At 43.3% G+C, this 17,500-nt stretch overlaps 2 protein-coding genes across 3 annotated transcripts in view; one reads left to right on the forward strand and one right to left on the reverse strand.

Annotated features, from left to right (window-relative positions):
• Positions 1-5,873: 5,873 nt before the first annotated feature.
• Positions 5,874-9,768, forward strand: LOC126575756 (angiopoietin-4-like). The gene is made up of 2 exons (XM_050236616.1): positions 5,874-6,522; positions 9,764-9,768. Exons 1-2 carry the CDS (start codon positions 5,874-5,876, stop codon positions 9,766-9,768), a joined length of 654 nt encoding a protein of 217 aa, XP_050092573.1.
• A 2,747-nt stretch (positions 9,769-12,515) lies between these two features.
• The window catches only part of LOC126569467 (protein tiptop), a 208,835-nt gene continuing 203,850 nt past the window's right edge, over positions 12,516-17,500 (reverse strand). For both annotated transcript variants that reach the window (XM_050226564.1, XM_050226565.1), the window contains one exon: positions 12,516-17,500. This exon is cut by the window's right edge and continues 2,982 nt beyond it. In XM_050226564.1, coding sequence (XP_050082521.1) covers positions 16,243-17,500 — 1,258 coding nt within the window. In that variant the 3' untranslated portion in view covers positions 12,516-16,242.

The following is a 17,500-nucleotide window of genomic DNA, read 5'->3' on the forward strand; positions in this document are numbered from 1 at the left end:
TTGTTGAGTTAATTAAATCGCTTGCAAATTCAATCCGCGCCCGGAGTGGGGATTTTGATTTCTCTTATTTTTTCTAGGGGGATTTCTGGCGTAGAGATTATGCGTTTCTTATGCTTATGTTTTATGCTGCCAAATGTACCAATTCATTCTTGGCTTTGAGAAATCAGGTTATCAACTCTGCACGCAGCGTCGTTACGCTTGCGGACTGAACAAACTGCAATAAACAATCGAAATGGTCTTATGATAAAAATAATTAACAATGCGAATAACAATGGCACACAAGCTGGCACACAATCTGGAACACCAATCATTAGCGAGCTACGCACACACGGGCGTCGTGGCCGGAAAAGGATATTCACGATTTCTGGCTCCCGGGACCACCGCTCCGATGTCACCTGCTTTCGGTTGCTTTCGGAAGGCGCAGCGTCGCTCCGTTACTGTCGCTGTGGGGAGTGTACCGGGCGCGTGTGGGTTTAATGTCCGGAAATGGAACCGAAATGGTAATGCATTCCAATCCCGCTCGAAAACCGCACCTTCAGCCCCCAGACGATAACGAAGGAACGATACAGGTGGCACTTGCGGCATACTTGGCGAAAGTAATGATCATGTAATGGTGCGCCCAGCTTTTGGAGGAGTGAACCCCTTTCTCGCGGGATGGCATTTGGAAGCAGCCGGGGGATGTTGCGAGGCCCTGGTGGGATGGAAAATTGAAATTTCCGGCGTAAAAATTGATAATGACTCTAATAACACTAATGGGCAGTTCATCTTGGTGGTGGTGAGGATCGCCGTAGGGATGTTGGAGATCGAATGCGTCGGCGACGAGGGTGCTGAAGGATGTAGACGGTGGATGCTGGTTAGCGAAGGATAAATGCGTCAATATGTTGCGAGAGTTAAGAAGAATAAATGGATGCTAATCATCAATCGTGTACAGCGTGAATTTTTGTTTTTGGAATCTTTTGTTTGGTTGAGTACAATAAAAATAAAACTCTCTTGTCATGTGTCGTTTCTTGTGTTGTAAACCTATTTTCTACACATTTAATAACTGGTCATATGTCTGCTTTATAAACAGAAAGAAAACAATCAAACTATGTTTTTTACAGCTTAAAACCTTATTTTTTCCTCTTAAATCGAATGGATCCTCAATCGTTTGTGACCATCTTCACGTGAATTTATACTCCTATACGGGACATCAAAAATTTAAACTGCTGTGCATTATATGAATCTTTTTTTTCTCTCTATTTCGTTACAAATAACTCCATGCAAGCCTTTACACTTCTAATAAAGATATTTCCATCTCTGTAACCAGTTTACTCAAAAACTTGTAATCGGTTTGTCTGTTTTCTGTCCATCGAGCCCAGATGAAGGAAAAACTGAAAAAAGGAACGTGGGACTAGATCTGGTGAATAAGTGTGATGGTCAAGTGCAACTGTTTTGCACCTGGTATACAGCTCGGTTGTGATACGGAGCAAAAAAGGAACATCACAATTTCTGTAAAATAAACTACTTATGTGAAGTATGAACCTGTTTAGATATGCACAAAAGATACAATCAGAAACAGTGAAAAGTGTTTCGAAAAGGATTGTTTTTTTTTAGAAAAACTTTAAATAATTCATTTCTACTCTTGTTGGACTGATTTGATGTTTTGATTTTACTTAGAATTTGAACTGTCTTGAAGCGAGTAGAGCATGATCGATTGTCGCAGAAACGAAATTGGTGTGCAATGTATGTTTTGGCTGTAAATAAGTAAGTCTGTAAGCAGATGTAAATCACTTACTAGGTCCCCGCAAACCTTGCCTGGAGGCGAGTTTGTTACAGTAAATTAAACTATAAATTTACAACATTTTCTTTTGCTTGTGGCAAGTCCTTGTCCGAACTTTGAGCGACTTTTCAGCACAGTTAATTTTTAATGAGTTAGGTTTAAGGTTATGGAGTAGAAACACCTACAAATGAAGGCGTAGTCATTGAGCAGATAAGGCATGATTCTCGAGGACTTTTCAATTAATATACAATATTTGTAAAATTGGACCCAGCATCTCGCATCATTTTTTTTTATATAAGGACGGACGAGCCGTATGTTTATCTCGCATCTTTGTTACTTGCATTAAAGTAGTTAAATATTCGTTTATATTTTTTGTCAGTCCTCGTATAATTGATACAATGTCACATATGATCTTCTCTTTAAACACAACGTAGCGATTTTCTCTTTTTAAAAAGCAATTTTTGGATTTTGGCGTTTTCGAATGAATCGAATTGATTCAAATTGATAGCTTAGAATATGTAATACAATCTTGAACGTCTTTCAGGATGTTCTTATTACTAAATCAGAAACTGGCAAAATATTTCATTTTCGAAATCTTTACTTCAATTTGTAAATTCCAGACCGCACACATAATCTCTCTTAATTCATTTACACGCGTTTTCCTCTACGTTCTAGCTCACTCTTGGCACCAATCATATCGAGTTCTCAGCACCAACAGCAATCAATTGTACATTTTATAATATGCTAAAAGTATTAACCACCATCGGCACCACCACCGCTCTGTCCGACGAAGCATAAACCCATAAATTTCCCCTTCCTTTTTTTCATGAAGCGCCAACCCTGCATCGCTCACCGCATTCGATGCTGTCACCAGCCACGGCACGAGGCCGCTTTCGAACAACACACCAACATCTGAGAGGAGATCCTCATTGATTGCATATCGATAACACTTAGTTCGAGGTCACGCATCCGGTTGGGATCGGTGGTGGCAGTGGTGGTGGTGGCGCAAACAGGCCGGGGGCCATAAATTAGGCGGGAAATTATGATGCTGAATGAAACATCGGAACCGGGATCGATCGATCTAGATTCCGTGCATCGACGCATCGGCATGGGGTTCACGCCATCACCACGCCGCCGCTGCACCGGAAACGACAGTCTAGCGCTGTGTGGATCTCGTTGGACTAGCTGCTCGCGAGCACCAGCAGATGAGATGAATAGCGCGAGAAGTGCATCCTTGGCGCCAGTGCCAGCGAGCGCCCGTGCGTGCCTGTGTGTGTCCATTACTCGGTTAACAAATGATCTGAGAATCATCAGAAACACGTGTTTTGTATTATTTATTTACAAAATAAATTATACCCGAATATTGCCACTTTTTCGGGAGCGCGCGCGGCCACCACCCTCGAATGCTCGATGCACCCTCCGTGGTGTGCCGCGGTTGGTAAGATAGCTCGGTTGCATCTCGGTTCGATCGGTCGATCGACCGACAAGTGGTCATGTAAACACCACCGCGAGCGATAGTTCTATTTCATCTTTTTTTTTCGCCCACTGAAACATCATCGTTCATACTCGCACTGGCGCTGCCGTGGAATATTTGGGATGTTCGGATGGGATGTTTGTTTTTTCAAAAATGGCTCCATCATCAAACGAATTGATTGGAAGTAGTTGCTCTCGCGCATGGTAAACATTCGGACAAATTGAAACCGAACAGCGCAACAGAACGGTGCGAGATCTTGTTCTTCTTTCGCGGGAAAATAAAAGCCCTTGGGGGGTGCTTGCTGATCAAACGTGGATTTGCGCAAAAGCTTTTTAATTAGAGCGAAACAACAGTGCGATAAATATTTGAAAGATGATAGAGAGCAGTCGGTAGTCGGAACCGAGTGCGGTTCAATCATGGCGGCAAACAGACCACTCGTTGTTTGATATCAAGCAACAAGCAGCGCGCTAGAGTTCTTTACAGATTTGCAACACGGTAATCCGGGCTGGTTAAACATCTCATATCCCGCGCATCTTCCAGACTAACGTTGTTCAAACAATGATAAGCACTTGAGCCGATCGGTGGTCTTTTGTTGCGCACGAATTATACGCCTTCTTAGCGACTTAGTGATCCTCGACAAACCCGCACGCACGGTGTGGTTTATTTCACCACATCACCTTTAAGGCGAGGCGGCGATAGCTTTATCACAGCCCGTTTAAAGTGCCGTTCATTCGCAAACATCAAAGTGCGCGGTGGTCATAGATAAAAATTATGAAAAATCTCCACCGTGGGGGCCGGCCGAGCCTTTGATATCCCGCATTCTTTATCTAGCGCAGCTCGTGGCGCAACCACAGCCACTGGGAAAGGAAGCTGCGCTCCGCCGTGTTTGCCCAACGAGCTCATCAACCGCTTACGCTCGCTACTTAATGACATTATTTAAAGGCTGTTTAACCCCTCGCACCACCCCAAGGGGTGTTGTGCTGCCAAAAAGGTGAGTTAATTGCGCGAGAAGCTTGCATACGGTGAGGATCGAGCGCGATCGCTTTATCAGCGGTGGCGGCACCAAACACTTTAATCATAATATTTACCAATCATAGCGCATACCGCCAACCGGCAAACAGAGCTAATTGAAAAGAGGCCGACAACACTGGGGGGGTGAGAGAGGTGGTTGTAGGTTGCGCGGGGTGGTTGCGAATGATATGGTTGATGATAGGAATTTGGATTTTTCCGATCTTCATCTTTTAAATGTTGATGATCAAAGAAGGGAGTGTTGGAATGGTGTTCTATAATCTGTGATTTCCTCATGGCGGTCAATGGTTTATTCAACCTCGGATTGGGAATATATTAATAAATTTTAAGTATTTCCACGAAAGCGAAGAGATCCATACTACTTTTTTCATGATCTTTACACTTTTTTCTCTTTCTGAACGATATCAATTTCTATGATTCATGTATAAACGTATTTAAATTGTGATTTTTGTTCATGATGTACGTATATTTGAAAAATAATGCATAGATCATGTTTTGTGATGTACGCTCATTAAAGATGTTTAGATGTTTTACTTTCAGTGACAGTATTCAATAAAAGGATTTAAATTTATTTTCTTTTGACTCTTTTGACTTCGATAGACGAAGCGTTAACTGCGAAATTAACTTCTCTCGTCGATTTATGATTGCCGCGGCCAAAAACTATGAATGTAAAAACGTTTGACATTTCAGTATAAACTTTTTTGCGTTTATTTTTACGAAACGTAAACTTTTTGCCATTACATTCTGAGTTTACGCTTCGTCTGTCGCCGACTTATCGGCCGTAATCTCGAGTTGGTGCTAAGCTGGGCTTCTATCGGTGAGCGTTTTGAGCGAAGTAGCATAGAACGAGCATGATCGCGCAGATACAATCTCATCAAAACGATGTTCACAAATCCGATGAACGATCAGGGTGCCTACGGGCCACGATGATAAGCAGCGATGATTGGTAAGATTGAGACAATGGCCGCGTGTGTGCGGTAGTTGACGATGACTGCTGAGGTCTCATGACTGCGACAACTTCTGCTTAGATTGAAGCTACACAATGCAAAGTCTAGAGTTTATCAAATGGGTTAACCGCATCTCTTGGAGCATGTCTTTTGTAACGCATGCCTTGTATGCTTGTCCCAATTTGTGGTAAAACTGTGGCAAGGCCAATTCCACAAGTTCTCTCAACGCTGGTCACTTATGGTTTCACCTGAGTTACTGATGATGATGTTGTTGCTAAAATTAAGAGCCCAGACGACTATGCAAAATGCTTAGTAATTCAATTTCAATCACTGATCACTTTATCCAAAAAACAATAACACTGGATGAATGATGCGGTGACCGCTTATCATCCAATGGCCCTGGGGTAGAAGTAGAGGCTCCCCGCAAGGAAACACCGCATTACGATCCCCTCGCAATCCAAAAAAAAAACCGCAACCAAATTAACCAAAACTGTTACTGTGGTTTGCTTGAAGACATTGGCCACAATCGCCACCAAAATTCTTGTCGAACGTTTCTCACAATAAACTGAAAGTTGATATGGACATCAATTTAGTATAAAATCTGTCCCAAAAAAGCATTGGATCACAGTTCCGACTCGATCTGCAATCGACGTGTTGTCCGAAAATGAAGCTGACCATAGGCTTCATAGTTATTTGTGCTACATTGTACGCAGGGACGGCTAACAAATGTCCAGAAATCGCCGACGCCATCGTAGACACACCGCCTGAAGATGGAATCCTTGGACAAGTGCTAAAGATGTTGCAGGCCAGGTCTGACGTTGACCGTAGGTTGTTGGAGCTTCATGTTGAACTGAAGGAGCAGCTCGATGAAGTCGGTAGGAACATCAGTTTGCTCCAGGATCGTTTCAAATCGGATTGTGTCAGGCCAACTCCGCCATCTACCGAGATCACCCAGACAACACGGAAGCCTAAGGTACCAGCATCGTGCAAGAAAGTGCCGTCGAACGTCTCCGGGGTGTATCTCATCCACGTTGGTAACATCGACGCCCCATTCCAAGTTTACTGTGAGATGGAAAAGTTTGGTGGCGGTTGGCTGGTAGTGCAGCATCGTTTTAACGGCTCGGTCGATTTTTATCGTACCTGGGAGCAATACCGCGAGGGATTTGGAGACCTCAACGGTGAGTTCTGGCTAGGGCTAGAAAAGATGCACCAGATCACCAAGTCGCGTAACCACGAATTGATAGTGGAGATAAAAGATTTCAGCGGCGACTACGGGCATGCATGCTACAACGGGTTCCGCATAGGTAGCGAGAGTGAGCAATACAGACTCAAGACCTTGGGAGAATATAGTGGAACTGCAGGTGACTCAATGACCGGTACTAACAAAGGGATGAAATTCTCAACAAAAGATCGGGAAAACGATGAATGGGGTATTAGTTGTCCTCAAATCAGACAGGGCGCTTGGTGGTACGGAGCTTGTTCCTATGCGAATCTGAACGGACAGTACAAAAACACTGATGATGAGAAATCAATATATTGGCGTGATTTCAAAAATGATTATCGTGGTTTGAGCTACTCCAGGATGATGATCCGCGAATTAAAATAAAGGTGTTGATAACACTCTTCGCGGTTGGCAAACAGACAAACAGCAATGTATAATGGATTTGATATTGAATAAAGATGTATTTTAAAATAACTTTTGACTGAAAGCTTTTTATTAAAGATACAGAATCACCGGTTAAAAATCCGAAAACTCGTAAAAATCGCCCAAACTACAAGTTTACAAAGAAGATTACGTTGGTTCAAGGCTATTTATAGATTATGTAATTTTTTTTAAAGGAACTTAAAGCAGTTTCACTATTCACGAAGCGTCCGAATTTCGAGAATTACCCCTTCTGATGACTTTCTCCAATTTCATTGAAGCAGTTTATTGCTGCCACACGAAACGTAAACTATTTTGGCATTACATTCTGAGTTTGCCCTAGAGTTTATTCAGCAACGAAGTAGCATGCGCAGGCTTAAGTGTGGAATAAATATTAACTGCTTCCTTGATTCAAATAATTAAACGTTTTTGTGTAGTGTTTTTCTTATTCGTAATTCATTCCAAAATATTTTTTTACGAATAGTAATGGAAGGCAAGACAAGGTGTCTAAAATTTCACCAACAGTTAATAGAATTGAACAAACTACCCAAAGCAAGACAAGTTCTTTTAGAAACCATGAATTCAAATCAAAGAAAGTAAGCACCAATCAATCATATACTAGCATTTATTTTGTGTTGCGACGAATTTACTTGAAACCAATTTAGTTGCTTGACGATCAGAAATTTGCGTCATATAATGAAAACAAAAAATAAATGTGCCTACAAAATATGGCTACACTCAAGTGCAAGTCGTTCCATTGGCAATCTACATGAAAAGCCCAATGCACAATTAATTAATCCACTTGATATAGAAGCTTAAAACGTTGATTTCTATAAGCAATAGCTTTTGTTTGTGCTATAATTTCAATGATTTTAGGTAGAAATAATTCTATTTTTTAGATAAAATCAAGGATGGTTTATGGTTCTTTAGTAAGTTCCAATTATTCTTTTCTGTGAAGCATTGGTTCGACTATCTCTATGGATATCATTATGATCATCATGAAATGAATGAAATGAATGAATGAATGATCATTTTCTAGGATCAAATAGAACGGATAGTAGGTAGAACAGAATAATAGATCATATTGCCCTTGCCAAATCAAATTAAAATAGATATTTCAAACAGTAATTTGCAACGATTTGAAAAAGATATTACGTGCTCCCCGTGACCATTCATAGAGTAAGCTTATCGCAAATATGTTTCTGAGCATCTAAAAATTAGTACCGTTGCTCGCCAGAAAACATCATCATCAGAAATTGCAGCTTTGCGTGCGCCACTGAAGTAAGTAATTCTGCAGCGATCATTCTCCACTTGCACCACATTTTCACACAATTTAAACCACAACTACTGGATCGAGCTCAGCGATGCATTCAACGCGATCATAAAACAGCTAAGCAATATCGCTGAGTGCAATTATTATTAGTTTGACCGCTCGTAAACGGTGGTGGCTCGTAAAAATGGTTTTGTACAATTTCGCCATTAAATGGCGAAACCAGATCCCGGTGGTGAGTTTGCCCGATTTACGACTTCCATTGAATTGACGCTGCAGCGCCGCAGGAAAGATTAGAAATTTCCTTCACCTCCCGGGCCACCTCCACGGCATGCGGTCCTGTCGCTGAACCAGACAGCTCGGAGTCGGGGGTCGTTTCACGGAGGTCGATTACTTCGACCGGGGGCGTGTGTTTGAGTGTCCGTTTGAAATTTTCGGCGCACTTTCTTCGCGGGAAATAACGCTGCTGGCGCTCCCGCTTCGGAACTGAACCATTTGCAGACGAATCTCGAAGCGGCATTTATCAATGTTGGCCCCCATTGACGTGCACCGGACCTGGAGGACGATTCCGTGGAAAGAAGTTTTTCATTCCAAGGATCATCAGCCACGGGCATCCCAATCGGCATCGCCTTTTGGTGGACGTGAGAAGTTGCATTTTCGACACCGGAACGCGGAGTGTGGCTCGATTCTCAGGCTCCGGCCGGGGTTCAGGCTCTTTGTTTTCTCGATCCCCCTCGTGCCAGCTTTTCTCGGGGTCCTATTGATGCTATAAAAATATTTTCCCAAGATTTATGCCTTTATTATTGCACTGCAAATTGCATCAGGCATGAAAGATTTACTGCATCCACCGATCCAGGGTCGAAAGTGTTCCAGACTTCTTGCGCACATCTCGTGCAGTTTGATGCACATTTTTATGACAAGTGCTGATTTCCTGGCGAATTGGCAATTCGCTGCACTTTCCGGTGCACGAACTCGAGGGGGAAAAGCGTTCTTTGGGAAAACTTTTATGGATCATCTTAGGGGGGGGGGCACGGTTGACGGACAGATTTCGATAGTGCAAGTAAGAAAAGGGTAAGGGCCGACACGCTCTTTGCTGAATGCTCTCAGGAGCAAACCATTAAACTATGTGTTGCGACCAGATTTAATGTTTGGAACACATTCAAAGGAATTCCGCTTGAATGTGCTCTCGTTGAAAACTGCAATCAAAATTGGTGTGTTCCGTTTTGCGTTTATTTTTCACGATGAAAAGATTTGGTTAAATGGATTCGGCCGTGAGCCCTGCGCGGTACAGCACTGGATGGACTTTCTTTTCCAATGGCCTGCGTGTGTAAACAAACCTATTCAAACTGCTGACTAGTGATGTGTCCTTCAGAAACTCTATCACAAACTATGGGGCGGATGCAACCCTTTTAAGCGGAAAGAGTTTTGCAAGATGGCGTCATTTTGAAGCGTTCTTTATTTGACAGAATCAATGAAAGAATGTCCTTCGGAAGATTATATCTCTAAAAGAAACGAAAAAATAGGTTTAGTGGACTGAAACTACTGTTGTTCTATGAACGGAACGCAGGTTTGTACAGTTCGTAACTTCCAAACATTAAAAACATTTCACAAATGCATTTCTATTTCTTAAATCATACGACAGGATAACTTCTTAGGAGTGATTAACTGAAAGTTCAAAGAATAAAAATGTAAAAAAAGAATAAAAAAAGGTTCAAAGAATAAAATTCCTGGCAAATGGTATAACTTTATTTTCAGATAGTTTTGTTTTAATTTTCTTTATAAAGGAGTATTTTTGTAGCATGTCAAACGCCGTGGCAGGTGATTTGTTTCAAATTATTGCTACCAATCTCCGAAGACATTGGATCCTCAAATATTTTGGGATATATGGACAAAACACTGATAAAGTTCGCAAAAGTATAGTAAAGTAAAAATAAAAAGGGACCTTTTAATAGTTTATCGAATTATTGCCTCTTTGACTACTCCAGAGGACAGAATTTCGATCATCATTTGTAACAGCTATCAGAATTTCCGCGTAGAATATGGTGGATTCTACAAAGAAAGGGATTTGAGTGACTTGTTTTTGGACATTCTTTTGAAATCAATTGTTAAGTCGTTATAAAATGCTGCAAATCGTGGCATACGCCTAATATCCATTAATAAGGATTGTATTTCGCAAGTTTACATCGTGTTTTCCAACCAACGTTTAAAAAAAACGGATAAAACTTTAATAGAAACAATAAATTAGTTTTCATTGTGTACCGGAATGAAAACTAATTAATTAATTCAATTAAAGTTCTATCCGTTTTTTTGCTAATTATTAAACTGGTAGCTTCGCCATTTTTTAATTAATGTAACACGAAGACATGTTGCGCTTGAGCACCGTCCCAATTTAAATGTACTCTAAGCAATGTATTAAACGTAATCAAATTATCAAATCAAAGTTACTAAAGTAGGGGACCAAACGGCGTGAAAAGATGCATCTTTCACGGCTAATCTAGACCAGTTCTTTACCAAAACAGCAGATCATAGACAGAAAAATTAATTTGCAGTCACGCTTCGTCGGAATTAATATCATGACTGTATTGCCTGCATGTTCTTTGCTTTAGAGACCAAATATTTAAAAAGAAACGTTAGTTCTGTACTACATTAATAAAAAACAATATTCAAGTTCCAAAAATAAACTATTTACAACTCAAAGGGATCGACATCTAACTCATAGTTTACTTAGCAAGGATCCTTGTTTCATAAATACTTAATGTTGTTCTGAAAATCGATAGATGTGATATTGATTGAGTAAAATTGAGGAAAGTAAAATATGTTGCATAATATGAATAGACATACACAGAGTGTGCAATGATACAAAAAGAGAAAATACTAAAAAACATAAATCAATACTAACTAAATGGAAATTTATCTGTTACCAGTAAAATGTAGGTAAAGATCACCTGTTTGTCGACATTATTTTGTTAACTAACGCTAAAAATTCAACAAAAATAACAACAAAACATCCTCATCATAATCTTAAAAATGTTATTTAGATTGTTGAAATATTAATAAAACTTTACAGTGCTTCGTACAATGTGCCCAAACAAACTCAGAGCAATAACGCCTCCAAATAGCTTCCATTTACAGTAATAGACACTTTAATTACCTTAATTACACTCTCACCAAGTGACGAACCTCTTCTCCTCTTCAACCGTCAATCATCAAAACATCGATATGTATGTACAGCAGCCACTACCTCCCCCTCCAACCAATCCACAATCCATCCACAGCATCTCTCAATCGCAAACGTGTGCGCGCGTGTGATGCAAAGCGCATGATCGAGCAGAACACCAATCACCCAACCGCCCCTTCGCGGGCGCATATAGGCGGAGTGCCAGTCCGATAGTGCCAGGCCAACTGCGGCGAGCGTGACAACCGGCGGAACGAATAACAACAAGAACACGAACACGCGGCCACGAAGCCGTCACCTTGCAATATTCATCCCTTCCACCGTTGATGATTTCCATTTATCCTCGTGTCCGCTTTGCGTTTTTGCATCATCATCATCATCATCCCATGTCATCGTCATCGCCATCATCGCCAATGATACCGTCGGCCAGTGCACTTACCTTCCCCTTTCTATTGTGACGCTCGTTCGCGTGTGCTCGCTCACTCCTTCGTGGCCACAACCCTTTCGGTCTCGTCTCACTCGTCGCACGATGATGGCGACGACGACGACGACGACGACGACGATGACGATGATCCGGGCACACCTGTGCGAAAGAGAGATGGCCGGCGAGTCGCGCATAACGTTGACCATCCCCCACCACAAACCGAGTGCAAAGGGAGGAGGAGGAGGGGGCGTAAAGCACATAAATATTCATGCACCCTCACCACCCTCTAGGGGCGACGCCAAAGTCCCAAAGGACGATTTAAAGAAGCCAATCAATAGGCACGACCGCTCGCTCGACCGTTTTTCTTGTGTCTTCACGAACACGATGAGCACTTTCATCTCTCCCCCAAACATAAATACATAAGATTCTGCTGTTTTTTTCTGTCTTGTGCTCTTGTGCTGCCGTTGAATGCTGACGCTGCATGTCTCCGTCTTCGACTGTCTGTCTGCGCTGGCTAGCTGGCTTATTACCTGGGTGTCACTGCTGCTGCCTCGAATGCTCCGTGACACGTGTGAGCTGCGCGAAATTGAATTATGCTGTGCCCTTTCCCGGTACCACCGTTTCTTTCCATTTCATCATGTTTCTCAGAAGGATTGCACAGGATTCCTTAATGTTTTTTTTGCATTTAAATAATAATTGATTTTATGATTTATTTTGTTCATTCCATTATTATAATTATTTTTTGCTTTATTCTCAATATTATCTTACTGTTCACTTGCCACCGGCTCGCCCGCTTCCTTCCTCGCGACGCTTCGTAATTGTGTATTTCTCTCTGGCATCATCATCATAATCATCGTTATCAGCACCCCGTTTTCCTTGGCGTGAGCTACACGAGACACACTCGCGAAAATGCCATCTGGTTAAAGAGACGTCTACGTCTCTGCTACTGCGACTTCTTGAGATGGAAGTATGTAACACGTCTCGTTATCCAGCTCGTGATCCTTCAGCTCTTATTAGCCCTGCCTTTAGCTTTGTTTGGATTCTAGAGCGATAGAGTTCTAGTAGGCTTTGGGCTTCTCCCACGATCGATTAACCGAATGATCTCTATGTGTCTGTGCGTCTGTCTGCTTATCAAAAACGGGAGGGCAACTAACTCTTCTGCAATCGTTTGCGGGGAAGATAATTTTCAAACTTTTTTTTGTGGGGCGCAAATTTGATGAAAAGGGAAGTGCGAAAGAACGCAACCGCGAGTATCTTACAAGCAGGAAGGAAGGATGGTTGCTCCAGCTACTTCCAGCTACCACGAGATTATCGTACAACCGACAGGAGAAGAGCGTGATGGGTGAGTGGCTCCGGAGATGTTCTAAAAGATCGTTCTTGTATTTTTTTTGCTTTGATTCGTTTATTTGCCTTTCGATGCTACACATTGGGGCTCCACTTTTGCTCCAGGGTAATGCCTTTCCACGTGGAGGAGATTCTTTTCCCGCCGGGAGATGTTAGCCAGCCAGTGTACTAGTACAGTAGTAGAAAGTCTGTATTGATTGACCAGCGAATGCCACGTCCTGTGCTCCTCTAATGCGTTTCGCGATTGAATTGGCTTCCATTTTATACACAACACCATTTCTCCCTTTGCCAATTCAACCATTTACCAATTCATTTATCCTATGTTGCGCGGGGGGAGGGGACGCGGGTTCCCTACACGAGACCCTTCTTGAGACAAATTACGTATACGTGTTTTTTTGTTTAGTACTTTGTTAGCGTATTTTTGTTTGTTTTTCGATTTGCTTCTGTTCATCAGAATTTGAGTTTCTCTGTTTGTGTTTTTGTGTTTGTTTAGTTTCTTTTTTGTCTTCTATTTTTTTTCTGTTGTAATTTTGGTTTGTAATTTTTCGCAAAATTTTCGCAACTTTGCAGCTCCTGCTCGATCACTTGAGAAGAGAAGTCCAAAAGGTTTAAATATCTTTTCGTATGCTTGTGTATGTGTATTTTCGTGATTCGAAACAACCCCACCAGGGGTGGGGGGATGTCTCACTCTTCCCACTTTCGCGACCTCCCCACGACGAATACATTGCTGTTTAACACGCTCTGTTGATGCTCTGCTACGCTTCGATTTGCGGTTCGCATTTGATTTAGGGAAACGGTTTTTTTTTCTCGCCTCGCTCATAAACGTCATAAAAGTAATGATAATAGCGCGAATATATTCATATATATATTTATATCATATATATAGGTATCGTAATGCAAACTGCACTCGCACAATATAATACAATGTACAAGGGGGAGGGGGGGAGGGGGGGATTTCAATTTGTTATTCTCATATGTATAATCAGAGATAGAGTATCGCTTCTGCTTCCGCTCGGGTATACTGGGTTGTGTCTTCGACGGTTTCGTGCGCGTTTTTTTTGTGATGCGCCTAGAATTTGCAATCTTGCCCGCGTATACTGTATTTTCGATCGTATTTTTTTTTTGCACCACCATCACCACCTCGAGTTTCTCCACGAGTTTGTGCATGCAATTCCTAAATGCTAGATGGCGTTCGTAACCCCAAAAAAAAAAACCGCCTATACCCCCTCTCTCTATCAGATGGAAGCCTTAACTACTCCGCACGGCGCTGTCGTCGAAGCCCTTCTTCTAGCGCTGCTTTTACTCGCTAATAATCCTCGCTAATTCTACGATCCCGTTTGCTTAAATCACTCTCAATAAATAGTGGGGGGGATGGGCTCCATCGCACAAGACAGTTCTTGTTTCTTTTTTTTTCTGAGATGCCCAGATGTGAACCGGAATACTACTGCTGCTGCTACCAACCGGTCCGGTTACGGGGTTGTGATCTGTGTGATGTGCCATGTGTAGTAGTAGAAGAGGGAGGCATATTGTAACTACTGGCTGGAGCTTACGTTTTTGGAAAGGAGTTTGAAATGCTTACTTTTTTGTTTCGAATTTTCTGACTTTTTTATGCATTTTTTTTTGCTCTTCTTCTCATTTTCTCCACAACCACTACACTTACGCTTACTTGAGACTTATGCTTTTTGAGGAGGAGGAGGAGGAGAGGAAGGTCCTATCATCCACCCCCTCCCAATCCTCAGCGACTGACTGACTGACTGACTGACTGACGAAGGGTCCGTGTTAAATGTTAGTTGCTGAGAAAACGCCTAGTAACGCCTCTGAGAGCAGTCAGATATCAAACTATTTACAACCGACTTAACAGCCTTTAACCCTCGAACTTCTCTGCTTCTGCCCTAAATGCTGTCTGGCATTCACGATACGTCAGCACCGAGATACTGCTGACTACTGGAAACTGAAACGGATCGGAAAGAGATGTGATCCACGGATCACATCCATCACTGGGGCCACTTTACATGGAGAAAACTAAAATCACAAACTTGTGCTGCGCTCGCTGCACGGCATCAACTTGGAGCGGTTGGACCAGCTTGAGTAGCAACCGTCCTGAACCTGGTGGCCATCAGATGCGGCCATTCAGCTGTGCTGCATGAGTGCATTTGATCGAACAAAGCAAACGAGTAACCAAGGAGGAGACAAGCATTCTACCCTCTTTTTTATATCTTTTCTTAACTTTTCTTTCTTTCCTGCCTCTCCTTCATACATAATGCGAAAATGCGGTATACGTGTACGATTCGATTTCCGTTCGTTCGTCTTGGTGTGGTTTTTGTTTGCAATGGGAGCAAATAGATTAGTATACAGTGTTTTGGCACGTCCGTTGACTTTTGTGTATCGTATCCAGAGTGTTGCTGTAAGAATTTGCTTCAAATTTAATTGTTTTCAATGTTTCCTCCCCTTTTTTTCTTCTTTTTACATTAGCTGCGCTACTCTTTTCAATCATGAAAAGTTCTGCCATCTTCCTTTCGCTCCTTCCCTTCCTATCATTAGCGCGTTGTTTTCGTATCTGTTTGTCTGTATGTGTGTATGAGTTTTGCCGTATACTTAATTTTCTTTTCGTATTTCCAACTTTGCTTGCTAAATTTTAACGCTTTTCCAAGATGTTTATGAGGATGTTTATGTTTTTTTTCTTTTCTCTTTCTTCCCTAGTGTTTTGCTAGTTGTGTTTGTTCGTGTTTTGTAAATTACGTATACCAAATTTGTTTTTGCTTACTGCAAGCTGCAATTGAATGCGTCTGGGAATCTGGGGTCAGAGCCAGGACTTACAAGGGGGCGAGGGGGGATGTCGCAATAATGCTCAACTTCTCTTTCTGCTACCTGCTACTTCATCGAATTGATCGTATCGTGTTGCGCTCGTATAACTAGGTTGCTGTAAGGTTGACTTTAGTTTCCGTGTTTTTTTTAGTTTTCCATTAAAATTACTCTTTCTCTCATAATCTTTTTCACTCTTCCCATCTTTCTTTCTTCACTTCTACGACTATTTTGTGACAATTTTTATCCAATTCCGGTGACTGTCATTTGGGCTGTGAAAAACTGTCAAACGCTGCACGTGATCGCTTACCGCACTCGCTTGCTCGCTCGCAGGGATATGTGTGTCTGGGTGTTTGTTTGGACCGCCTTAGGAGTGTCAGACGTACTTGGAGGACAGTTGCTTCGCCAGCTCGGTGTACTTGAGGAACTTGGAATGCGGACTCTCGTCCTGGAACGAAGCGGCAGGCGACTGTGACGGTGGAGGACTCTTCGCGGACGCCGGTTCCATCGATCGACGCTCGGCACTCTCGCGCCCCGATCCAGATGCCGCTGACGATGATCCAGATCCAGCACCGGCCCCGGCACCACTACCGGCGGCCGATGTGACAAGGGAAAGCGGTGCATTCGAGCCACCGCCACCGCCACCCGATTTCGGTGAATGGGGCGACGGTGAGGAGCGCGCCTTGGAGTGCAAGGCCTGGGCGCCACTGGTGGCCGTCAACGAGGAACTCTTCGGATCCGGAATGACGTCATCGTTGACAAAGTGCGCCTTAGAAAGATGGTGACGGTAGGCGCCCTTCGAGCTGAACGTCGTGTCACAATACGCGCACTTGAGTGTCCCCGCACCGCCACCAGCTTCCTCCGATACGGCCACTCCCTCGTTGCAAGCCCAACTAAACGCCAGGATAGCACCAGGAGCGGTACGCGATGCCGAAGACCCCTGACCTACACCACCGCTGCCGGATGTTGAATTCGTTGCGGTCAACAGCGCGGAACTGGAACCACCACCAGCACGTCCGCCACCGCTACCACCGCCACCACCACCGGACGGGGTCTCGGTTTTATCACAAAGTTTCTGCAGAGCGGCCAACGGATGTGCGCTCGATTTTTTGCCACCGGATGAAGATCCGCTACCGTCAGTTCCTGCGCCACCTGCACCGCCACCACTTCCCGAACCGGTCAAGCTGTCAAACATGGAGGACAGAGCACCGAGACTGCTGCTAACGGAGGAAGGCGGCACTGGTGTCGATTTCTTCGTCGGACCATCGGCGCCCGGTGTCGAGCGGGATGCAATGGAATGATGATCGCTCAGTGGACTGGCGGCTGGACTGAGTGGTACGCTGGCGGTTGAGAGACGAGGACTGGGCGCTGGGCTTGAACCTACGCCATGATGCTGCTCATCGTGATGTTCCCGATGGTGCGCCTTACTCGGTGGCCGCATTTCATCGTCCTGCTCCTGCTGTAACTGTTCCTGCAGTTCCTTCTTGATGCGGATCTTTCCGGCCTTGGCGGCACTCGCAGGTGTTGTCGCTGGTTCCTCTGATTCCTCACCTCCCTCATGTTCGCCAGCTCGCTCATCATCGCTATGCAGCTCGCGCTTGATGGCAACACTGCTCTGACCTGCTCCAGCCGGC

Source organism: Anopheles aquasalis, chromosome 2, assembly GCF_943734665.1.
Source record: "Anopheles aquasalis chromosome 2, idAnoAquaMG_Q_19, whole genome shotgun sequence".
Classification (NCBI taxonomy): domain Eukaryota; kingdom Metazoa; phylum Arthropoda; class Insecta; order Diptera; family Culicidae; genus Anopheles; species Anopheles aquasalis.

Excerpts from the sequence above, each read along its gene's own strand:
- LOC126575756 (XM_050236616.1), top strand. The coding sequence starts at position 5,874 with ATGAAGCTGACCATAGGCTTCATAGTTATTTGTGCTACATTGTACGCA.